The following is a 26,074-nucleotide window of genomic DNA, read 5'->3' as shown; positions in this document are numbered from 1 at the left end:
AGACGTTGGAAACGGGGTCGTGTGTTACCGACATTTCCCTTATTTTCTGGAAAACTGTCAGTCGTAGGCTAAAAATATATTGAACATAAAATATGTATTTTCAAAGGTTTACAACTTTTAAAAGAATTTTTTTTATAAATTTTCACTGTTCACTGAGATTAACGTAAAAAAAACATAATTTGTATGGGGTTTTCATGGTTTTCACTATTAGAATCAAATTTGCGGGTATTTGACGATCATATTTGTGATCAGCGCATCAAAATACAGAGGTATACGGAGTTTCAAATTTGCAGCGCGGTTCACGGTGAAATGTATTCTGAAAAAAAAATCAAACTAGAATCTATACCGTTTCCATGACTGCTTCATCGACTGGGTCACCAGGTTCCGGGTCAGCCCAATCGACGTCAATTTCGTGGTCCCAAGGGACCACTCTTCCCGGGACGAGCTTTCGACGTGCCATGGCAGCCGTCCCATGATCTTTAAATTCCACGAAAATAAAACCACGATTTTGAGTTCGATATCCACAGCTAGGATAGAGATCAATTTCCATAATACCGTTGAAAATTTTTGACAGCTCTCCCATGAAGTCCTCCCTAGTCTTGTCACACCGATACGATGTCCTAGCCGAATTTGAGAATTATTTAATAATTGACATGCTGACCGAGCAACCTTGAAATTTTCAAAAAGGGCAAAAGCATAGCCGCGAGTGTATCCGGAAAAATCTAACATTAATTTTAATTTAAATAATTTACCAATTTTGGATAAGTAAGGCTCAATCTCGTCCTCATAGCAATCACGTGGCAAACGGCCGAGAAATACTTCGGCGCCCTTAGGCCGTTCTCTTTGGTTTTCCACGAGCTCCGGACAGGTGAGTCGGTGAGTCGGCGTTGACCATTTTCATGCACGATCTGATATTTTGTCCTTTTTTCGAGATGCAAAAGCTGAATCGCGATGACCTTCTCAGTGCGTGTCGCGAGATCATTAGACACGTGCTGTTGGTCTGGTTGGTCCATGATCTTCAATTCTTCAGTGATAATCTTCATTGTAGATCTTCAGTGGTAATCTTCGGTGACTATCTTTATTGTATTCACGAATTTAGACTTTTGACAAAACAAAGAAAACGAAAGTAATTTTGACAGGATTAAACAAGATTCAAGAAAAAAACCTAGTAAGTGACATTGCCCTAGAAACTATTTTCCGATAAATGCGCATGAGAAAATAACCTCTATGGCTAGGTTTTTCCGTTGGTCAGCCTTATCCCACCCTATCCCAAATCTGTTGCAAATTGAAACTGAACTGAACTCAATAAGCCCGCGTTGACTACCCCTTCTTCTTCTACCTTCCACGTGATGTATCAATTTCAACGAATCATAATCGGGGACACGCTGCACCCTAATTTCTTTGGCCAATAAGGTGCGAGGTTTTAAAAGAGGAATAAAGAATTCTCAGAAGCACGCAACACTCGATTTTACAAATAAATGGCTATACTCTATGCGTTTTCGTTTTCTTTATATGCATAAGATAAAATGTATAAATATTAGATTGATCATACGTCCGGATTAATCAGGATATGTCCTGATTTTTTATCGCTGTCCTGATTGTTTCATCTTTTCTGATATGTTCTAATTTTTCATGTCCGAAAACGAAAATTCGTGATTTTTATTGCGCAGACTTGAATTTTCTTCAAAATTTCGGAGAGTGCATATTTCAAAGGTGAGAAAAACATCACATTGCCTAAAAAACAGAATATCTGTAAAGTATTTAAAATAATTAACTTATTGTACAGATGTAATCAATGAGTTAAATAAAAATTTTTACCTCGAAAAAGTTATTTGTATAATTCATAAACTTAGGGAATGAACATACAATTTGATTATTTTGTTCATATTTCAACAATTTTGTTAAAAACAAAAAAGGCAACCTATCATTTTGAAACATTAACTGTTCTCTAGAAAATTCGTCTTTTCAAGATGAAAATTAATTTTTAACTAAAATTGTTATTATTCAATTTTTGGTTCAACATTTTTCTTTCCAGGTAAAAATTCATGTCTTTTTTGAAAATTAATTACTTTAGTTGAAAATTCGACTATTTTCTTAAAAATCGCTTGTTTCTTTGGGTTAAAAATTAGTTTTTCAACTTGAAATATAATTATTCCATTTTTGGTAAAAAATTTATCTTCTTTTAGTTGATAATTCATGGTTATCAATTCAAATATTTGTTTCAAAATAATTTTTTATTGAATATTCACCATTATAGTTTAATGTTATCTGTGGTCACAAAAATTAACTATTTTGTTACAAGTTCGTTTTTTATGGTCAAATATTAATCTTCTTGGTAAAAAAATCATCTTCTTGGCTGGAAATTTATCTTTTATAGTGGACGATTCCTGTATTTTGTTGAAATTTCATCTATTACATTTGGGGTTAAAAATCTTATTTGGTTCAATATTGAATTTATTCGTTAAGAATTCCACAATGTTGTTAAAAAGGCACACTTCTTGGCTCAATATTCGACTGAACAATTTAGTAGAAAATTAAACTATTTGGTTGAAAATTTATGTATTTTGTTGAAAATTGCTCTTTTTGGTATAAAATTAAATTATTTTGTTGAACTTTGAATTGCTTCTTTAAAACTTAATTTGTTTGGTTGAATATTCATAATTTCAGCTGAAGATTCGTCTTTTTTTTATTGAAAATTCATATTCACCGACTAAAAGTTCAACAACTAGGTAGAAAATACAACTATTTCGCACATAATCAAACTGTTTTGTAGAAAATTAGTTTTTTTCAAATATTAAATGGATTCTCTTTAATTAAAATTTGACTAAAACATTTTAAACTGAATATTGATCCTTTTAAGTTAAAAAATTCAAGTATTTAACTGAAAACTTTCTCAATATGTTTAAAATTCTTTTTTTTTACAGAAAATTAATCTACTTGGTCGAAAATTCTACCATTTTGTTTAAAAAGTACATAATTTGTAAAAAAACTCATTCTTTCTGGACGATAATTAATTTTTTATGTTGGAAATTTAACCATATGATTAAAAGTTTATGTATTTTGTTAAAAATTCGTCTTTTTCAGAAAAAATTAATCTTCTTGGTCCAAAATTTAACTCGTTTTTAACAAATTTATGTATTTCGTTAAGAATTTATATTTTTTAGTAGAAAATTAATAGTTTGTGATGAAAATTGATTTGAATTAAAAAAATTTATTATTTTGTTTAAAATGCACACTTATTGGTTGAATATTCAACTGATTTGTTAAAAATTTCTCGTTTTAGCTTAAAAATTGAACAATTAGATTGCAATTATATTTCTTTTTTCATTAACAAATTTGTTGTTGATTAATTTCTTTTTTTAAATGTTTTGTTAAAAATTAGATTTTTTAAGAATTAGAAATGGATTTTCTTGAATTAAAATGAAACTAAACCATTTGTAATTAAATATTTATCTTTTTAAGTTTAAAAATTCAACTATTTAATTGAAAATTTTCGAAATATGTTGAAAAATCTTATGTTTTGATAGAAAATGAATCTTCTTGATTAAAAATACTAATATTTGGTTTAAATTGAACATATTTTTTGAAAATTCGTCTTTTCTGGTCGAAAATTAATGCTTTTGGTTAAAAATTTAACTATATTGTTAAAAGTGTATGTATTGTTAAAAGTTCCTTGTATTTCATTGATAATTCATCTTTTTTAGACGAAAATTAATCATCTGTGGTTAAAATGCATCTTTTTGGTTCGAAATTTAATTATGTGGCTGAAAATTGAACTGTTCCGTAGAAAGCTCATCTTTTCGGTTAAAAATACAACTGTTTAATTGGAGTTTAATTTGCATCGGTTCAATTAATTTGTTTTTCATTTTAAATGAAAATATGTTCAAAGATGAAATATGGATTAAAATCAAACGTGATTTAAAATTTCATAAAAAAAGATGTAATCTGCGCATCGTCTCCAATCAATCATTGAGACAATTTCCCAATATGTTGTGATTCATTTAGATGGCGGACATATTACATTAGCCAATTAGCAAAGAAGTTTAAAAATAAATAAATAAAGCTAAGACAAAGTGTGAATCTAGAATACATTATTGTGAAGGTATAGGAAATAAAAAAATACCGTTTTTTTTTCTTTTTAATTCCCTCATTTAATGGTAAACGAAAATACAAGTCGTAATAAAGGTTACGAATTAAGAATATCGTCCATTTCATTGAAATGTTCGAAATGCGCCTGCTCATAACTTTTTCTTTTGCAGAAAATAATTCATATATTATTACACAGGGAATAAGAATAAATAATTTAAAAATACTCGTGCAGTTGCACATTCAATTATCGGCAATGTATAAAAAGAGATGCAAATGCAAAATGAGAAATGTACAATGTTTACAATTCACTGTCATCTTGAATAATTTAAAGACGCTAACTAATCACACTCACGTTCGATTGTTTTACGGTAAAGTTTCATCCCACATATTCTTTTACACAATCAATGCATTTTTTCTAATACTTAATTATTCATCAACTAAACACTCTTCATTCAACAACACGAAAACATACACTGCGCTAACTATCGAATTCTAATTTGAAGTCGCGCAATCCTAATCATGTATCCTTTCATTATTTATAATATTATAATTATTCTAGAACGCGTTGCAAAGGCCATCTTTGGGCGCCTTCGATCCCGACTTTCTTTAATTCTCACAGTAATCATTCAGAAAGCTCGTGTCTCGGAAAACGCTCATCCTTCTTTTTCCCTTTTCTACTACTTTTACGAGCATTATCAATAAAAACGACTTATCTAATTTCTTAACAAACAGAATGGTTTTCACATATTTGAACCTCACATTAAATCGCAAGTTTTACAATATTCATGCATCGCACTCTTCATACTCGTCAATTCCACTTTCTTTGTTAATTTAAAGAGTAAACAAAGAAATTCGATGAAAACAAAATGTTTCAAACTTTCTAGTGGCAACAACTCACCGTTGACTTTAACTCCTGATTAAATAATTCACAGTACTAAACACATTTGCGATATGCTCGTATCCAGACTAGTGAAATAAATCTATATCATATTATCATTAATGGAACATTTTCGGAGACTCTCCGAATCTCCTGAATCCGTTTCCTTTGGAGACAGAAGATTAGAACGTGTGTGTATTGCGGCATATTCCACAGCCAAGTGCAAATTCTTCGCCCGTTGGTGGATGTTTAACGTGCAGAGGACATTCTTCTCCTTCCAACTGTTTGGCTTTGGGTCCTAATTAAAATAAATTTAAAAAATCCAGTTGATGTAATTTTATGGTAATGGTAATGTTTCCTACAACTCAAAGGCCGTTTGAATCAGATGAAAAAATTCCCGGTCATTTCCCGGGTTTTCCCCGGCCCGAAGAAAATTTTCAAGATCATTGAAGTTTAATATATTTTTAATTCAGAAACTTTTAATTAAAAAGTTCAATGCTTTACGCATATATAATGAAAGCTTTTAACTCTGAAATGAAAGTGACGGAAATGTTGACCGTGACCGAGGGTGGCGTCAACTATACTTTTAGGCCAAAAATTATTCAAGTGCATGGGGAAAGTGTTATCAATGTCAAATTTTGTGCTTTTCTAAATATAAAAACGGAATTTTTTTGCTTTATGATTAAGTTTTGAGGCTTTCAGACTGAAAATTTATCAGCGTTTTTTTTTATCATGAACAATGGGGTATAAATGTGTTGTTTTTTTATGCAATTCTGATTACAAGAATGTCTTTGAGAAAGTGCAAGTTTATACCGTACTAAATGGCAGGAAAATAATAAAAATCTGGCAAAGAGCTATTTTGAGAACTCATTTTTAATTAAAGTCATGTAATTTGTGTAAAGTATTTTGGTTATGAGGATATTCTTACAATTTATTGCAGTTTTTATAAAACAATGTTTAAACAGTTTAAGTTGGATGCAATTGTTTTTCAAAATTGCACATTTTTTAGTTTAAACGAGATAATAGTCAAAATATGTATTTAAATGATTTTTAAAACAAATTTAGGTAATATGAATTTTCAATAATATTAATCAAATAATTCGTTAAAGTTGTTATAAAAAAAATTGGAAAAAATTGTCAATTCGCTAAAATTGTTTTTAAAGATTGCAATCTTTATTTTTCACTTTAAAAATAATTAACAACATGTGTTTTCAATAGGAATTAATTAAATAACTAATTAAAGTTGTTACAATAAAATTTTAAAAAATGTTTAATCCGTTACAATTTTTTTAAAGATCGCAATCTTTTTTGTTCACTTTGAGAATAATTAATCAATAAGTGTTGAACTATAAAAAAAGTTAAAATTAAAAATTGAGAAATACTATGTAAAATATGTAATTAAACTGTTTTTTAAATGCAAATTATTGGCAACATGAATTTTCAATAGTATTAACAAAAGAATTTATTAAAGTTGTCATCAAAGAATTAAAAACCAGCATTGCTTTTAAAGGTATGGTTTATAAATACAGGTTTTTATTCAACATCTTTCTCAATATTTATTTACTCTATAAATTCTATTCTTTATAATATAAAGGGTAATAAACATTCGACACATTTGTAACAATAGATATTTTTTATAGCATAATTAATTTTTATAAATGTCTTATAATGAAAGAAATTACATTATTTTCTAGATTTAAAAAGAAATATAAATTTTGATAGTATAGTTCAATTAAGCATGAGATTTAATTTTTAATAAAAATTATAAAAGTTAATAAAAAGAAAATTTAATTGAAATTTACAATTCTGACAGTTTATAATATTTAGTTATGTCAAAATTGAAAATTGAATGTTCGTTTTGTCGAATTATTATTGGTACTCTCTGAAAAGTGTATTCGTATTTAATCATCAAAATAATGTTTTTTTTCACTTTTCATTAGCACATATTAATTTATTGAGCATTTAATATGCTACAAAATATTGTTTTGAGATAAATATATGCAAAAAACGTATTTTAACAATTGAAATAAATTAAATTGGTATTTTCCACATGCGTTTAAAAATTTTCTCCCTTCCAATAAAAATGTAAAAAAAAGAAGTGCCTGTTCCAGTTCAATAGAACTTGAAAACCAAATTTTCCTTAATTTGAACTCGATAAAAATCTTAAAAATTGAAAAAAAAATTCATATAATTCAGAAGAAATTAAAACCAAAATTCTTTTTCCTTACATTTACAACTGAGCTGCTTTAAAAGCTTTTTATCAAACTATTTCAAATTCGAAAAGGTTTTTTTAATTGATTAATAAATTATTTCCAATAATACAGATAAATTATAGTAATGTAAGTTTTATCAATAATTTTCTTTACATTTAATTTTTGATTGAAAAAGAAATTTTGTTAACTGTTTAATTTTTCTAAAATTAATTTTAAAATAAACTTGATTGTTGAAAATTTAACGGTTTTGTAAAAAACTCGTATTTTTGGCTCGTAAACTTAACAATTAGGTAAAAAAGTAAACTATTTGGTAAAAAATGTATGTCTTTTGTTGAAAATTCGTATTTTTGGTAGAAAATTAAATTCCTTCGTTGAGAGTTTAACTGCTTTCGTAAAATTTCATTTTTTTGGTCGAATATTCATATTTTTAGTAGAAAACTCATTTTGATGGATTGAAAATTCAACTGTGTTGTAGAAAATTCGCCTTTTTTGGCTTGACAATTCAACAACTTGGTACATATATTCACTTCATTATTTCTGATTTTAAATAAACAGTCAAATGTTATTAAATATTAGAAAATTATTCTTTTTTCAAGTACAAAATTTCCAATTGAATGCATTAAAAATGAAATATTTTAGACTCCAACAATATTTTAACAGGATTTGAAATTGAATAGAAACGTCTAATTATGAATAAATCAACTGGAAATTATTTTCAACAGATTCAGAATCATATTGTAAAATCAATGATTTTTCAACTTTTAAAAATTGAACTACAGTTCAGTTTCTAAAATTGTTAATTACCTTAAATTTACAGCTGATAAGCTTAAAAGGCTTTTTATATAAAAGTTTTTAAGCATTTTTTAAATTAAATAATAAATTATTTTAAATAATATACACAATTTATAGTAATAGAATCTTTAGCAATAAAATCATTGTGTTGTATTTTTAAATAATACGAATTTGTTTAATTATTAAGGTTTTCAAAACTGTATTTTAAAATTCTCTTTATTGAAAATTTACGCTTACAAATAAACATTAAAGATGAAAAAAGATAACGGTTGAACTTAACATACAAAAAAAAAGAATTGAACTTATTTTAAATTGCATTATATCATGTGAAAAAATAAATTAGAAATAATAATATATAATATACAATATAATAAGTTAGAAATAATAGTCTCAAAAATCATACCTGCTGGACAAGAAGGCAGTTCGGTTTTCGTTATGTTGGTAACCCTTTGAAAATCATCATGACAAGGATTACAAAAGTGAGTTGAACCAAAACAGAAAAAAACTGCTACCGAACAGCAGTACCGACATTTGTATTCGAGAAAATCCGTGCCATGTTTTGGGCACATTTGAGCTCTGGCCACGTCGCTGCAACCTCCGCAAACAAGTTCCGCTGGATCAAAATTATCCCCACCTTGCTGTATATCACACCTTGCTTCTCCGCCGTAATAGGCTTTTTGACATTTATAACATACGTAATAAGCGTAACGATCCATAGCGTAAGCGGCTGGATCTTGGTAATAGCGAGTACCGACCGTAGTCACTGCCTCAGCTCTGAAATCGTACACGGGAAAAATTATCATTTGTGAATTAGAAATAAACTAGAGGTTGACCCCTCGACTTTTGAGTTTGTACCAGTTTTTAAGATTTCGGAAAATTTCAAATATTTATTTCAAGAGATTTCACTAGAGACATTCTAAGAGATTTAATAAGAATTCAACCTATTTCAGAAGATTTAAATGATTTCAACAACAAAAAATGAGAATATACCAAACAATCTAAAAATATTAAAAGCGATTTTAAGAGATTTCAGAATATTTCGAAGATTCCAGGCAATTTCAGAATATTAAAAAAAATCTAAAAAGATTCCAAAATACTTCAGAAGATTTAAAAAAATGTAAAAGATTCTACAAATAATTAAAGAAATCTAAAAATATTTCAACAAACTTCAGGAGATTTCAGAATATTTTATGAAATTTCAAGAGTTTTATGAATGATATTAAGAGATTTTAGGAGAACTAAAAAGATTTTAAGCGACTTTGGGAGATTTTATAATATTTCAGTAGGTATTTTTTGATATCTCAATATATTTCAAGTTATTTCCGAGATTCGAAAGGATTTTCGGAGATTTTAGGATATTGTAAGCTTGTAAGCGATTTAATATATTCCGAAAGATCTAAAAAATTTAAAAGCAAATTTAGAAGATTTCAGAATATTTCCAGAAAACTAAACAGATTTCGAAAGAAATATAGAAAATTTATAATTTTTTAGAAAAATTTAGAATATTCTAAGTGATCTAATAATATTTCAAGCAAGTTTCAACGTTTCGAAGGATTTCAAGATATTTCAAAAGAATTCAGGATATTTCAAAGATTTCAAAAGATCTTCGAATAATTCAAGAGATCTAAAAAAATGTTAAGAGGTTTCAGGAGATTCTAAGAGATCTAGAAAGATTTTCATGTATTTCAGGAGATTTCCGGAGATCTAAAAAGATTTCAAAAGAATTCAGGAGATTTCAAAGTTTACAAATAGTTTTGGAAAGATTTCACGAGGTTTCAATATATTTCAAGATATTTCAAAATACTTCAAGTGAACAATTTCTAAGATTTCATGAGATTTTAAAATATTTCAGAAGAATTCAGGAGTTTAAAAATTTTTTAAAAGATTTCGCAAGATTTCATAGAGGTCAAAATACTTGAAGATTTCTCAAAATATTTCAAGCGATTTCTGAGATTTCAAGAGATTTCAGAATATTCAAAGATACATCAAAATATTTCCAGCGATTTTCGAGATTTCATGAGCTTTCAAGATATTTCAGAATATTCTCAGATATCTAAAAAGATTTCAAAAAATTATACACGATTTGAAGATTAAGAGATTTCACAATATTCCAAGAGATCTAAAAACATTTCAAGTGATTTCCCAGATTTCTAAAGTTTCAAATGATTACAAAGCTTTTAGGAGACTTCAAAATAATTAAAAGAGACGTCAGGAATTCTATTAAGATTTTAATGTATTTCAGGAGATTTCCGGAGATATAAAAAGATTTCAATATATTTCAAGATATATCAAAACACTTCAAGCGATTTCTAAGATTTCAGAAGAATTCAGGAGATTTAAAAATCTTTAAAATATTTCGCAAGATTTCACGAGAGTTCAAAATATTCGAAGATATCTCAAAATATTTCAAGCGGTTTCCAAGATTTCATGAGATTTCAGTATATTCAAAGATATGTCAAAATATTTCCAAGATTTCATGAGATTTCAAAAGATTTTAAGAGATTTCAAATTATTTCCAGATATCTAATAAGATTTCAAAAAAAAATTGTTCGAATTCAAGATTAAGAAATTTTAAGATATTCCAAGAGATCTAAAAAGATTTCAAGCGAGTTCCCAGATTTCAAGAATTCTACAAAGATTTTAATGTATTTCAGGAGGTTTCAAGACATCTCAAAAATTTCAATGACTTAGATAGATTGTAGAATAATTAATGAGAACAATTCAAGATCCAGATAGTTCGATTTTACAAGCTACCTTTAAAACTTGAAATTTTCGCTGTCGTAAAACACATTTTAGACTATATTTTGTCCATATTTTAAGACTTACTTGTGCAGACCCTCATATTCCAACCGCATCAGCGCCTTCCTCCTAACATCCTCAAAGAGTGCCTTCACACTCGCCAGTTGTTCCATCAAGTTCGGATGTTCTATCGGCACTTTGCAAATCGGACAAAATGAAAATCCGAAAGTGATTCTTGGTCCCACCCATTTCTGCAAGAGAACATTCCGACAGCATTGCAAATGAAAGACATGACCGCACTGGAGTTGAATCGCCGGTGCACAGGAAAGCGCCTCCGTAAAACAAATCATACACATGTCATCCGCGTCTTGCTTCAAGTCACTTCCAGATGCACATCTGTGAAGACAAGGCAAACAAGTTCGTTCGTTCCGCACACCGCCGCAAATGTGGCCACAAGAATGAATCTTGTTACACGCAATCTTTGCATTCTCCTGGCACTCGTGATCTGCACAGACATTCCCGATCGCGAGCAGTCCAGTGTTTCCAGTTGTTCCACAAAATCGACAGACTCCAGACGAAACTCCGGCCGGCTTTTGGGGCGCACCATCCCGGAATTCCACTAGAGCTTTCAAGGTGCGACTGTCGGCTAAAGCTAAGATCCAGAAGAGCTTGGTTCTTCCACAACCCTCGTGAAGATCAACTCGAATCGCCTCCTCTTCCTCCTTGCAGACCTGTCTCACATGCACTCTGGTTCTTCGATGCAAGTGGAGAACTCGATCACAGTCGGCGCATAAGTTTCCGCAAGTGTTGCACTGGATGATGGCGGTGGTTTCGCCATCGTCGTGATTAGAACAAGTTTGCTGAAAATTTTTAAGAGGTATGATGAAGAATGCAAAACCTAAATGTCAAGTTCTACAGATCAGAAGCGGCGGAGCCTTTGTTTCTAGACGGGGGCCAGGGGCATAAACGTATAATATTAAATGGTACATTTTGACAAAATGTAGTAATATTATACTATGTAAAAATTTAAGAAAGATTTCAATTGTTACCCAAAGATTTCACAGGTTTCCCAAACATTTCGGTTAGACTTAAAAGATTGCAGAAAGATTTTACGAAGACTGAAACAAACTATCAAAGATCATACATATTTCACAGATAGTTCAAATATATCGCAAAGATTTTTAAGTAATTCATCAAGACTTCACAAAGATTTCAATGATTTTCCAAAAATTTCAGATAGATTTCACAAAGACTTCTATTTTTTCACAATGATTTCAGAGAGATTTCAAAGATTGAACAAAGATTTTAATGATTCCCTAATGATTTGAGAAAGATTTCAAAAATATTTCAAATCTTTCACAAAGATTTCAATAGATTTTCCAAAGATTTCACAAATATTTCAGATAGATTTAAAAGATTTCAATGATTTCCTGATGATTTCAGAAAGATTTCGAAGAGTTCGAAAATATTTAAAAAACTTCACAAAAACTTTAACCATTTCTAAATGATTTTAATAATTTTATAAATATTGCCGAATATTTCAAAAATATTTTTAATATTTCGCAAAGATTTGACAAAGTTGCAATTATTTCCCGAAGATTTCAAATATTTTGCGAATATTTCGGATAGATTTCAAAGATTTCAGAGACTTCTATTATTTCATAAAGATTTCAGATAGACTTCAAAGATTGAACAAAGATTTAAATGATTTTCAAAGATTTCAAAGTTTGACAAAATATTTTTTAAATTCAGAAAGACTTTCATCATTTCTTAAAGATTTGAATAATTTCATAAATATTACCGAATATTTTTAAAATATTTCGCGAAGATTTTTAAGGAATTCACAGAGATTTCACAAAGGTTTTACAAAGATTTGAATGATTTGCCAAAGATTTCACAAAGATTTCGAATATTTCGCAAAGATTTTAAAAGAATTTTTCCAAGATTTCCGATAGATTTAAAAGAGTTCACAAAGACTTAAATGATTGACCAAAAATTTCACTAATTTCACAAATAATATCAAATACGAACTGAACTGATTTCAGAAAGATTTCAGTTATTTCACAAAGATTCCAGATAGATTACAAGGAGGTAAAGATTGCAATGATTTCCCAAAGATTTCACAAAGATTTTAAAGATTTCGTTTGGGTTTAAAAGATTTCAATGATTTTCTAAAGATTTAAACAAGATTTAAATAATTTCACAAATAGTACTAAATATTTCAAGCATTTCGGAAAGATTTCCAAAGATTTCACAAAGATTTAAATAATTTCACAAATGTTACCAAATATTTCAAATATTTTCAAAAAATTTGACAAAATTGCAATTATTCCCCGAAGATGTCATATATTTCCAAAAGATTTAGGATAGATTAAAAATATTTCAGAAATACTTCTATTATTTTAGAAAGTTTTTAAAGATTTCCGTTAGATTTGAAAAAGTTCACAAAGCCTTCATAATGTCACAAATATGACCAAATATGTCAAAAGTATTTCAAATATCAACGGAAAGGACTTCAGAAATATTTCAATTATTTTACAAAGATTTTACAATTATTTCAGAGATTTCGAAAAGGTTTAAAAGTTTTTAATGATTTCCTAAATATTCAAAAAAGATTGAAGTAATTTCATAAATATTACTAAATATTTCAACAATTTTTCAAAAATTTCCAAATATTTGACAAAATTGGAATGATTTCCTAAAGATTCCATAAAGATGTCAAAGATTTCGAAAATATTCAAAAGACTTCACAAAGACTTCAATCTTTTCTCAAAGATATGATGAATTTTTTCAATATTACCGAATATTTCAAAAAAATTTCAAATATTTCGCAAAGATTTTAAAAGAATTCACAAATATTTCACAGTTTAAATGATTTAAATGATTTCCTAATGAATCCACAAAGATTTAGAAGATTTCGTAAATATTTAAAAGACTTCACGAAGACGTCAATAATTTCTCCAATATTTCAACACAAAAAAAAACATTTCAATAATTTCATAAATATTACTAAATACTTCAAAAATATAAAAAATATTTGGCAAAGATTTTAAAAGAATTCCCAAAGATTTCACAAAGATTACAAAAATTTCACAAATGCTACCAAATATTTCAAATATACTGAGAAGATTACCAAATATTTGAAAAATATTTCACAAGATTGCAATGATTTCCTGGTGATTTAACAAACATTTTAAGATTTCGCAAAGATTTCGGATAGATTTAATGGATTTCACAAATACTTCTATTATTTTACAAAGATTCCAGATAGATTTCAAAGCATGAACAAAGCAAGAAAGAATTGAAAGATTTCCAGTTGCGAAAATCCGATAAATTTAATCATTCAATTTTAGAGGGGAGAAAATAAATATTTTCCCCCTTCCTGATCGATTTATATGGGATGGGGCATTGTCCCCTGTGACCCCTAGGGCTCTGATGCTTCTGCTATAGATTATAAATGGTTTCATTACTCTTGGAGGAGGTGGTTGCCCATCTGCAGCACTCCACTGGCCAGATGAAAGTCTCTCGACGTGATCAGAGTCCAAGACACAAAGGGAAGATAGAGCTAACCACATTGTTGGAGTATGCAAGCACTCTACAGGATCCCGACTTTTCTCGTCCATCCTCGTTAAGTTTAGAATATTTTCGGCAATCGCCGCTTTCGTGATTGCCGCCCAGGCATCCGATAATTTTCCCTGTAATTAAGAGACGATTGAAAAAAGATATGAAAAATCTATATCTAAAATCTAAATATATTAACATTCTCGATGAATTATCTGATTAAATAATACTAAAAACATAATTAATTATTCCTTTGAATTTTTCTCTAAGGCCCATGAATTTGAATAACTCAAATTTTTATTTCATCTACTTATCCTTAAAATTCAGTGCATATTTAGGTGCGAAATGTGGGAAAAATTGGTATTTTCAACAAGATAGATGAAATTTTAACCCAATAGTTGGAGTTTTAATCAAAAAGATTAATTTTCAACCAAAAAAGATGAATTCTCAACGAAAAATTTCAATTTTTATCTAAGAAAGATCCATTTTAACCAAATACTTTAATTTTGCACTAGACATAATAACATTTCAACAAAAAATGGAATAATTCAATCTTTAGTTTAAAAAAATTAATTTTGCACCAAAAATATAAAGAAAACTTCAATCAAAGTGAAAAATTTTCAACCAAAATTATGAATATTGAACTGGAATTTAACTGGCATTTTCAATTAAAAAGATGAATTTTCAGAGAAGATTATTTTGTAAACCAGAAAATGAACTTCTTACCAAAAAGACGCTTTATTGACAAAAAACTGGAATTTTCGATGAAATAAATGAATTTTCAACTGAAAAACACAAATTTTTAACGAAATAGGTGAATCTTGAACTAAAAAATATTGATTTTCAATAAAAAACAAAATAAGTAAACTTTCAGTTAAAAAAGATTAATTTTCGATCAAAAAGATGAATGTTTAACAAAAAAGGATGAATTTTCGACTAAGATTTTGAATATTTAACTGGAATACTTGAATTTTTAATGAAAAAGATGCATTTTCAAAAAAGAAGTTTATTTTTCAAACAAGAAAATTAATTTTCTACGAAAAAGTCCTCTCTTTAAATAAAATACATGAATTCTTAAAAAAATAGTTGAATTTTCAACTAAAGAAGACAAATTTTTAAATAAAAAAATATAAGTAAAAAAAACAGTTAAATTTTCCGTTAAAAAAATTAATTTTCTACCAAATTGATGGATTTTCAATAAAACTGATGGGTTTTCAACAAAAATGATGAATCTTCAACTGAAATAGTTAAATTCTAAACAAAAAAGATGAATTTACAACTAAAATGATGTACATTTAACTGTAACTCTTGAATTTTCAATACAAAAGATGAATTTTCAAAAAATATGTTTATTTTTTAAACAAGAAAATTAATTTTCTACCAAAAAAGTCAACTTTTTCAACAAAATACATGAATTTTCAAAGAGGTCGTTGAATTTTTACCTAAAAAAGACAAATTTTTAACCCAATAGTTGAATTTCGAAAGAGAACAGATGAATTTTCAACCAAAAATGGAATAGTTCAATTACCAATTTAAAAAATTAATTTTCAACCAAACTGATGAATTTTAAACTAAAATGATGAATCTTCAACTTGAATAGTTGAATATTTAATCAAGAAGATTAATTTCTACCAAATAAGACAAATTGTCAACAAAATACCTGAATATCCAACTAAAAATATGATTCAAACATTAAGTGAAAAAAATTTATTTTCAAAGAAACGAATTATAAAAAGAAAATTACATTTTCAAACAAAGTGGTCAATTTCAACTAAAATGATCAATCTTCAACTTCAGATAGAGCTTTCTTTAAAATATGAATTTTCAATTAAAATAACGAATCATTAACTAGAATAATTGAATTATTAACCAAAAAAATTAATTTATATGAAAAAGAAGAGATTTTCAAATAAAAAAGACAAATTTTCAACCTGAGATGAATTTTCAACTAAGAAAGATTTTTTAGCCAGGAGAGCGAGAAAAAATTAAAAAAAGGGTTGTATTTTCAACCAAGAATATTTATTGCTACCAAAAAAAGGCGAATTGTCAACAAAATACATGAATTTTTATTCAGATTCTAGAATTTTCGTCTAAAAATGATAATTTTCAACAAAAAACAGAAAAGTGTTAAATTTTCAGTTAAAAAAATACGATTTAACAAAATAGTGTAAAAAGCAATATAAAGATACTTTTACAAATAAGGAATCATTTTTATTCAATTTTATAATGCAATTAAAAAAGAACAATTAAGCAGTTAAGCACGCTCTCGAAAATTCTCTGACAATTCCAGGTTTTCCAGGTATTCCAGGTAAGGTAGACACCCTGTATATGTTTAAAAATTGAAGAAAAATAACAAACTTACCGACGCCATATCCTTCAGCAACTGAATGATGACCTCCGCCAGTTTTCGTGTCATGCAGCCTCTCAGCCACCATCTTCCTCCAACGAAACTCTTCGGATGGATACTCGTAGCTAATGAAACCGTCTGAAGAGCCTTTCCATTATTTTCCTTGCCCTTAATTTTAACCTGGACAGTCAAAGCTTTAGCAATACAACTAAGGAAGACATCCAAAATACCCGGAGAATGTTCATCAAATTCCAAGTGATGTGAATGCCCGTTATTTGCCACTGATACAATACTAAAATCCGAAGGCGGCAGTCTTTCAACCCCAACAACATTTGCCAACGTTTCAGGCTTTATTTCTGGCATGATTCTTCTCAACAAGGAAGTCACTTGCCTCTGCACTCTAGCAGAGCCAGTATGAAGCAAGCTGAGCAAGTCTTTCAAGAGTCCACACTGATGGGACAAGTAGTTTCTACCCACGGAACTTCCACTTAAAGCAAGAACCATTGACAACATTTCGAAGCAATACGTATCAGCTGCTTTTGGTAGATCGCTACCATCGCTCAGAACACTGTTGACTGGTGTTGGAGAACACAAAAGCGTTTCCCATTCTTCTCTAAGACGAAGAGTCTCTTTGCGAATAGCCTGAACGATGTGCGAGCAGACTTGTTTCTGAAGATGGGTCAACTTACTTCTACTGAAGAGGATTCCCACCATGTGTTCCCGAAGATCATTACTATCTTCCAGTTCATCATTACCTCCTTCCATAGGTTCGATTATCTGTTGCTGTTCTCCTTGAATCAGTTTCCCGAAAACCTGAGACGTGATCGAACGGAAGACCTTGAGTGTTTCTGCTTCGCAGTTCTTTTGCTGAATCGTCAAAGCACTCATCTGCTTTCCCACTTTTAACGAATCTCCTTCGATCTCACCAAGAACTCGGATTTGTCGAACTCTCAATGAGTTATCGGGACCTTTTAATTCAAGTCCAACAACCACATGCCTTGGATCCGTGATCGGGCAATTTACCCAACTAGCAGATCTACTTTCAATCTCCACAGTACGTAATTTGGACATTTCGTCGGTATTGAGTCCTGACTGGAAAGTAACACTCGATACCTTGTGCGTTAAGTCTCTACAATTATCTATGTGAATATAAACCATACGTGGATAGGACCGAGCTCCGCAGATTACTGTAATAGTCTTCGTTTTATTTCTATCTTCATCTCCTGATTCCCAGAACGTTTCTGTCGAATTGTCAGTTAAGCTGCCAATCATCGCCTGTCTGCTAGATGCTTTTATTTCAAGACCTGGAGTTAAGTCTTTCAGAGCTTCAACACAACTCGTAACTTGTTGCGAATAAGTCGACTGATGACTCTCGTGCATGCTCATGTTCACGTCATCCTCTTCTTCAGAGCGCGAGAGGATTTTGCTGATGTTACTGAAGACGTGACTTCTGTGAAGAAACATATGATCAGCGGGCGTAAATCTAATACCCCAACACCTTACCGCTGCTTGCTGAAGTGGAGAGCCCGGTGGAGGGAGAAGCATCAAGTCAGCGATGGTCTGCAACAAGGTATGAAAGGCAGTGGGCAAAGGATTCGCGGCTTCGCCAGCAATCACCAAATCGCTCAACGGATGCTCACAGACTCCAACCATGTCGGGATCTTCCCTCCTTTCACTCCGGTTGTCATCTTCGTTGACATCCATCAAATCCGAAACTATCGGCGTGAGAGAAGCGACGAACCACCAGAGTAAGTCCTGTAGGCAAATCGGCTGAGTGACACTTCTGAGGAGCCAATTTAAAGCTTGCATAGCGTAGACCCGACAGGCTGCTCGTCGCAATGCCTGCTTCATTGCCAACTGAAGATGTTGCAAATTGTGCTGCTGAAGAACAAAGAGCATCACTGGCCTCATCAGAATTTCAATCCTATCGTTGTTCACAATTTCTGCCTGGTTGGTGGAAACTATCGCAGATTGATCCATGGAAGGAACCAACTTTTGAAGAGCTGCCGACGGATAACATAAAAGCGAAGATCCCCCGTCGTTGCTTGTTTCACTGCTGCTGTTATTCCTCTTTCGCATCATCACTACTCGCCCATCGTTGCTGTTTTTCGCCCAGGGCGCTCCAGTCGACATCGAGACAGATCTGTGGAACATACCTCGATTCTTTCCACTGTCACTGTCACTATCACTCATTGGACACTCAGATAAAGGTCTCCCATTACTGGAATTGAGAGCGCTCTGTCCTTCGTAGTTATTATGTTGACTGCTCTGCCGCCTCAAGTTTTCCTCATAGTACCTATCGTCGTTGTTCGACGCCTGGTGAACCCCAAGAGCCTGCAAACATTGGAATGGTCCGGTGGGAGGAAACGGGCCAGCCGCCTCTGGAGGACTATAGTTTTCAGCTACGGAAGAGAGAGTTTGTGAAGAACGTCTTTGCTGCTTCGGAATACTTAGCCCAGAAGCACTAGCGAGATCCAGCAAAAACATGGCGTTGTTCTTCACAATGATGTGAGTTTCGTTAACACTGGGACTATTAATTGGGGAAGGGAATTTACTCCCTTCGCCTTTTCGTCTAGATACCCCAGCGACGAGCTTCTTTCCGAGTTTATTTTTCTTAGCTTTCAGGTACTTGTCTCGACACGTGTCGCATATCAGGTACCAAGAACTTCTACCGACTCCTCCGTCTCCGCAGTTTCCGGCCCAACCAACACAATACATCCCTCCACTGTTGTAGCCTTTTCCACCAGCGTGCCAGCCACAGCCAGGATGCATCATCTTCATATGATAGGTAACTGGATGAGGAAACATCAACCCACAGAGCTCGCAGGTTGTCTCGCGCTCAATACCACTTAATCCATCACCAACTATAGTTCTTCCTAAGGGCTTCCACTCCTTCTTTTTTCTACTCCCTTTCTTATCACGCTCTTTAACTTTCTCTCCAAACTTCTCTGGCGCTGATCGTTTAGCGAGCTTCCCAGGCTGTGCGTGAGACATTGGACTAGGCAAAATAGTCTGTTGCTCGATCGCTTGAAGGCAGTTTGTACTGAGCTCCTCCCAGAGGAAAACTAAACTTTTTAGAGCAGGAGGTAAAATTGCGACGGTTTGGAGTTCTGGAAGGGCAGTTAATTTGTTGCTAGGCTGAATTTCTTCTTTGATCATTCCTGACTCAGGTTTCTTCCTACTTCTATTCGCACAAGCTGCAGACCGAGTGAGAGTTTCTAGAGTGCTAGGTTGAATATGCAGATAAGTTCCTGCGTTCGATACTTCCACCGAGTGTCTTTGTCTCGCTCTCATTTCTTTTGTCAGCTCTTCTTTGTTCTTGTCATTGTGCTGAACAGGTGCTTGTCTAGTGACAACTACAGCTCCCTGTTTTGGCAAAGTGGGATGGAATTTGAGGAAACTAGCACAAGCCATAGCGTCGTGAACGATACCTTCGTGCCAGAGAAATGCAGCAAAGACTGCTCGTAAGCATTCTGCAACGGAAGGACTTATTGCCTCCTTGACTTTATCTTTGCTCAAATTGAGAGTACGATTTGGACTTGGGGTTTGGTGACTATTCGTTGGCGAAATGGCTCTTTTCGTTCGTGTTTTGGTCCCCTTTGTGAGATCTCGACGACTCAGTTTAGGAGAATTGCGTTCTTCTTTTGCACCTGAAGATCCGATGCTGAAGTGACCCTTCATCGCTGTTGTTACACTTTCTGGACTCGTTTGAGTTTGTGCCTGAGACACCTTCCGTGGACTATCCTGAGAATCCTTTCAAATTGTTATTGATTATTCTCTGCATTACAATTATTATAGTAGACTGTGGACACGAACCTTCCAAAAAATGCTAGACTATTTCCTAGTTTTACTGTAAAAAATTACATATTTCCCCGATTGACTTTTAAGCATCTATAATAAGGCAGTGTCTCAGTGTACCAAAAAATCCGATTATTTTCATCGAAATTTAATCAATTATTTAATTTAAATAATTGCTTTATTATATATAAGTTTGGAAAAGAATGAAACATTTTAAAGCTTCAATGTAAAATATATAGTCTAAATTATGTTAAAAGTGATTTCAGACTTCACAGCCCAAAATTCTCTAAAAAGCGGAAACTCTGAAAAGCGGAAAAAAGATTAATTGTTAAGGAAACAGTTGTATTCAAAAACAAATAGTTGAACTTTCAAGCAAAAGAGACCATTTTTCGACAGAAAAGTTAAATCTTTAACCAAACAGATGAATTTTCAACCTAAGAAGATGAATCTTTAACCAAATGATCGGATTTTCAAACAAAAAAGATTAAAGTGTAACCAAAAACAGTTGCATTTACAAGTATGGATCTAAACAATTTGCAAGCCGTAAAGAAAAATCTTTAAAAAAACAGTTTAGTTTTCAACCAAGAAAAATTACTTTTCTAACAAAAGATGAATTTTTAATCGAAAAGGATGAATTTTCTAATGAAAAAGACAAATGGTCAACAAAAAAATTTGATTTTCTATTGAAAAAGACCAGTGTTGAAGAAAATAGTTGAACTTTCAACTAAATAAATAAATTTTAACCAGACTGTAGAATTTTTAACCAAAAGAGATCAATTATGAACCAAAAAGATAATGGTAGACCAAAGAGATTAGTTTTCTACCAAAAGATGAATTTTCAATCCGAAAGGACAAATTTTCTATCTAAAAGGCGAATGTTCCTCAAAACAATTGAATTTTCCACGAAACAAGATGACTTTTTAACAAAATAGAGAAATTTTCAACAAAACAATCAATTTTTCATTCGAATTGTAGAATTTTTATCTAGAAGTGGAAAGTTGTGAACAAAAAATTATAATAGTAGACTTTTCAAATAAAAATAATTAACTTTCAACCAAAAAATGTGACTTTTTAAGAAAATAGTTGAATTGTTAGCCAGAAGTTCTGGACGAAAAATATAGTATCAAACTTTTTAAGTCGGAATCATTAACTTTCAACCATAAAATATGCGTTTTCAACAAAAATAGATGACTTCTGTGTCCAAAGATGAATTTGAAATCCAAAAGGACAAATTGTTTATTTATTTAAAATACGAACTTTCAACAAAAATGTTAAATTTTTGACAAAAAAGCCGATTTTTTTAGAAAAGACTTGAATCTTCAACAAATAGAATTAAAATTTTCACCAAATAGTATAATTGTGAAATAAAAGAGATGAATATTTTGAACACAAAATATAATAGCAGACATTAAAAAAATACAGTTGATTTTCAATCGAAAAAAAGAACTTTCTATCAAAAAATGAGACATTTTAACAAAACACTTCAATTTTCCAATTAAATAATAGAATTTGTATCAAAAAGTAATAAATTATAAACAACAAATGTAATAGTAGAATTTTCTAAAAAAAATAATTAACTTTCAATAAAAATGGATGAACTTTTAAGTAAATAGTTGAATTTTCAACAAAAATTTTAATTTGTAACCAAATAGTAGAATTTTCAAATAAAAGAGAAGAATTCTGGGCCAAAAATATCAATGTAGATTTTCCAATTAAATATACTTCATTTTCAACAATAAAAGATTAATTTACAAGCAAAAAAGATTACTTTTCCAACAAAAGATGAATTTTCCACGCAAAAGGACGAATTATCTATTCAAAAAGACGAATGTTCAATAAAACAGTGGAATTTTCTGTCAAGAAGATGACTTTTTAACAAAATAATGAAATTTTGCACAAACAGTAGAATTTTTAAACAAAAAAGATGACTTTTTAACAAAATCATCTAATTTTCCAACAAAATAATTAAATTTTCAACCTAATAATAAACTTTTCAATTAAAAAGAACGAACTTTCGACTATAAAAGATGAATTTTCAATCCAAAAGGACGAATCTAAAAACACGAATGTTAAAAAAACACTTGAATGTTCGACCAAAAAAGGTGAATTTTGACAAAATAATGAAATTTTTCATCAACTAGTAAATTATTTAACCCAAAGAGAGGAAGTCTGAACTTAAAAGACAATAATACAATTTAAAAAAAAAAGTTAACTTAGAACCAAAAAGATGAATTTTGGATGGAAAAAATTATTAAAAAATTACTTGAATTTTCCAATGAAACACTTAAATTTTTAACCAAACAGTAGAATTTTTATTTAAAAAATAATAATAATAATAATTAAACAAAAATAAAATAATAGACTTTCCAAATAAAAAGAATTCACTTTCAGCGAAAAAGACTACTTTTATACCAAAAGATGAATTTTCAAGAAAAATAGCACCAATTTTCTACCAAAAAGATGAATGCTTAACAAAACAGTTGAATTTGCAAATAAAAGAGATGAATTTTTAGCCAAAAATATAATATTAGACTTTTCAATTAAAAAAAAAAGAACTTTCAGCCGAAAAATAATTCGATTTTCTTATTGGGTTCTATTAATTCAGTTCTCATTTAAGCCACAAAACGATAAGAAGGGGAATTTTCTCGAAAACATGGAAAAGAGAAATGTCCCCGAAATGGCCGGAAGTGAATACATTTGATATTTGAAGACAAAATATATAATACGTGAGCTGATGTTACTCTCGAACTTCAAATCAGTTTTCCTCGAAAAACGGATTTTCAATTTATTTGCGAAACATTTAGAGTATCCCTCTTAATTGAAAGTTTATTATGCCAATTATAAGTAATTAATTATATAAATTTAGGTTACCTATGTAATTACTATGTTAAATACATAAAAATGCAGTTTTCATTTGAAAATATGAGAGAAACTTTATCATTTGAGGGATCTAACAAAACACAAGCTCATTCTTCATTCGTAATCGGTTTTGAACGAAAATTTAACTTAAAAATCTTAAATATTAAGCGATCTTCGATATTTTAAAGGAGACGGTTAATAATTTCAGGCTAATTCCCGGGGTTCAAACAAAAAATCCAGGCATTTTCTCGGTGCTCAAAATTCCAGGCCAATTCGCCATTTTCAACCAAAAATTCCTAATTTTTTCCTGGTTCTCAAAACTCCAGGAAAATCCCCAATTGAAAAAAATTCAGCTTTTTCCTGTTGCTCAAAACTCCTGGCTTTTTTCCGGTGCACAAAGCTCGAGGCTTATTCCCGGTTTTCAAAAAACATTCCCGGCTCATTCCCTTTGCTCAAACTTTCAGTCTAATTCCTAGTTTTTAAAAAACATTCTTGGCTTTGCCCTGTTGTTTAAAATCTCAAGTCAATTTCCGATTTTCAGAAAAAAAATTCTCAGCTTTTTCCTGGTGCTCAAAATTCCAGGCTAATTCCTGGTTTCAAACAAAACATTCCGGCTTTTTCTCGGTACTCAAAACTCCAATCTTTTTCCCGGTGTACAAAGCCCGAGGCTAATTCCCGGTTTTGAAAAAACATTTCCTGCTTATTCCCAGTACTCAAAATTTGAGGCTAATTCTTGGTTTTCAAAAAACATTCTCGGCTTTTTTCCGGTGTTCAACATTTCAGGGTAACTTTCGGTTTTCAGCAAAAAAAAATCCAGGCTTTTTCCCAGTGCTCAAAATTCTAAACTAATTCCTGTTTTTAACAAAAAATTCCCGGCTTTTCCTTTAGTCTTCAAAAATCCACGTTAATTCCCGGTTAAAAAAAAAAAAGAAAAATTCCGGGAATTTCCCGGTGATAAAAGAAACTCTAGATTAATTCCCGGTTTAAAACAATTTTCGGCTACTTTCCGGTGCTCAAAATTCCAGGCTAATTTTCGGTTTTCAACCAAAAAGTTTGTTTTTGGTTTTTTTGGTTAGTGGCCACCCTGAGTAGTATCCTCGTTAAAAAATATGTATAAACTTACGATACTGCTGTCTTTTTTGGGAGTATCAGGTGGACTAGTAATGCTTCCTTCGGACCTCATTTGAAGCGAACTGCAACTAGGGCTAGGCGACAGGTCCCTGGTATTTGCTGTCGAACTTACTCCACTTGGCGATTGAGATGGATCTCGGGTCAAACTACTCACCAGAGCACTTGTGTCGCTCTGTGTTGATCCACGACGATGGGATGCGGCGCTATCGCCCATTCCTCCTGATACTATAAAAGATAAACATTCATCTTGAAGGTCGAAATCTAAAACTTCATCAATTTTTTATTTATAATTTAAATTTTCAGCTTTTCGAATGTTGATACCAGAGCAAGATATTCTTAAAATTTAGGAAATTAAATTTAGAATTAATCAAAATTTAAATTTCTCGTGAACTTTCAACATTCTAATTTAACTAAGAAAGTTTGAGTGAGGAGGGGGGGGGATCTAATGATCAAATTTGGACAACAAATCCTCAAATGTCTCTATTCAAATTAAAAAACCAAAATAAAAGAGGAAAGAAATAGAAGTAGTCGAATACCCTCGTCTTTTTATTTATTTACTTTTTAATCACAATAAAAAAACATTTACAAAAAATCCAAAGTGTCGTTTATTCAACACCCATTTTACCACACCTAATATTTTGCCATTCAATTATTTTTCTTATTCCCTTCATCTTCACGTTTTTCCACATAAATGTGAATCGAATTAATAGAATGCAATAACAAAATTGAACTATTTTTTATTGAAAGTTCATACTTTTCAGTTGAAAAGTCTACTATTAAATTTTTGGTTAAGAATTTATCTTTTTGAGTAAAAAACATATTATTTGGGTCAAAAATGAATTCATTTGTTGGAAATTCATCAATTTTGTTTAAAAGTGATCATTCTTGGTTGAATATTGAACCGCTTTTTAAAATTCGTCTTTTGGGCTTGAAAGTTCAACAATTTGATTGCAATTTTATTTCTTTTATAACTAAAAATCTTTTTTGACTAAAAAATCATATCTTGATGTAGTATTTTTTGTTGTCAAAAAAGCAACTCTCTGGCTAAAAATTAATCTGTTTTGGTTGAGAATTAACTTTTTTGTTGAATATTTAACTGTTTTGTGCAAAGAAGACTTGACTTATAATTTTAGTTGAATATTCTTTTTTTGTTGTTGTTAAAAATAATTTTTTTACTAAACATTGAACTATTTTGTTGAAAAAACAACTAATTAATTGAAAATTAACTTTTTATCGGAAATTCACATTCTCAGGTTGAAAATTCAACTATTTTGTGAAAAATTCGTCTTTTTTGTTAAAAACTTACGTATTTTGTTGTCTTTTTTTGGTAGAAAATTGATTTTTTTACGTTAAAAGTGCAAGTTCATTTTGTGCCAATTGTGTGAATAGTGTGGTCAGTCCGAGGCCTGAATTTGTCAACAAATTAAAATTCATGCGGGAACCAGGATTTCCCCATGAGATCAGACTGAAAACTAAAATTTTATGCATGACGCAAAATTTGTTTTTATTGTCTTGAAAAGGGGTTTTGAATGAACACGGAAACGTTAGTGGATTTCTTTTTTTATTGCGATTAAAAAAAAAACGAGAAAAAATAAAGAAGGGGATTTGGAAGTTGTCTTCTTTTTCTTTTCTCTTTTTTTATTATTTTACTTTTTTAATTTGAATGGT

General features: G+C 30.6%; 1 protein-coding gene and 1 pseudogene across 1 annotated transcript in view; both read right to left on the bottom strand.

Moving 5' to 3' along the window:
* LOC117176528 overlaps positions 1 to 1,043 on the bottom strand; it is a 32,998-nt pseudogene extending 31,955 nt beyond the window's left edge.
* A 3,092-nt stretch (positions 1,044 to 4,135) lies between these two features.
* Positions 4,136 to 26,074, bottom strand: part of LOC117176117 (E3 ubiquitin-protein ligase MYCBP2) — a 608,404-nt gene continuing 586,465 nt past the window's right edge. Inside the window, exons 39-44 of the mRNA XM_033366175.1 lie at positions 24,399 to 24,631; positions 16,634 to 20,371; positions 14,181 to 14,405; positions 10,798 to 11,570; positions 8,375 to 8,745; positions 4,136 to 5,264 (exon numbers count right to left, since the gene is read on the bottom strand). Of these exons, the coding sequence (XP_033222066.1) occupies positions 5,149 to 5,264; positions 8,375 to 8,745; positions 10,798 to 11,570; positions 14,181 to 14,405; positions 16,634 to 20,371; positions 24,399 to 24,631 (5,456 nt within the window). The 3' untranslated portion in view covers positions 4,136 to 5,148. The remainder of the gene's footprint in view (positions 5,265 to 8,374; positions 8,746 to 10,797; positions 11,571 to 14,180; positions 14,406 to 16,633; positions 20,372 to 24,398; positions 24,632 to 26,074) is intronic.

This window comes from Belonocnema kinseyi, chromosome 7 (genome assembly GCF_010883055.1).
Source record: "Belonocnema kinseyi isolate 2016_QV_RU_SX_M_011 chromosome 7, B_treatae_v1, whole genome shotgun sequence".
NCBI lineage: Eukaryota > Metazoa > Arthropoda > Insecta > Hymenoptera > Cynipidae > Belonocnema > Belonocnema kinseyi.
Note: the sequence above shows the minus strand (reverse complement) of the source record. Positions and strands in the feature narration are given on the sequence as shown.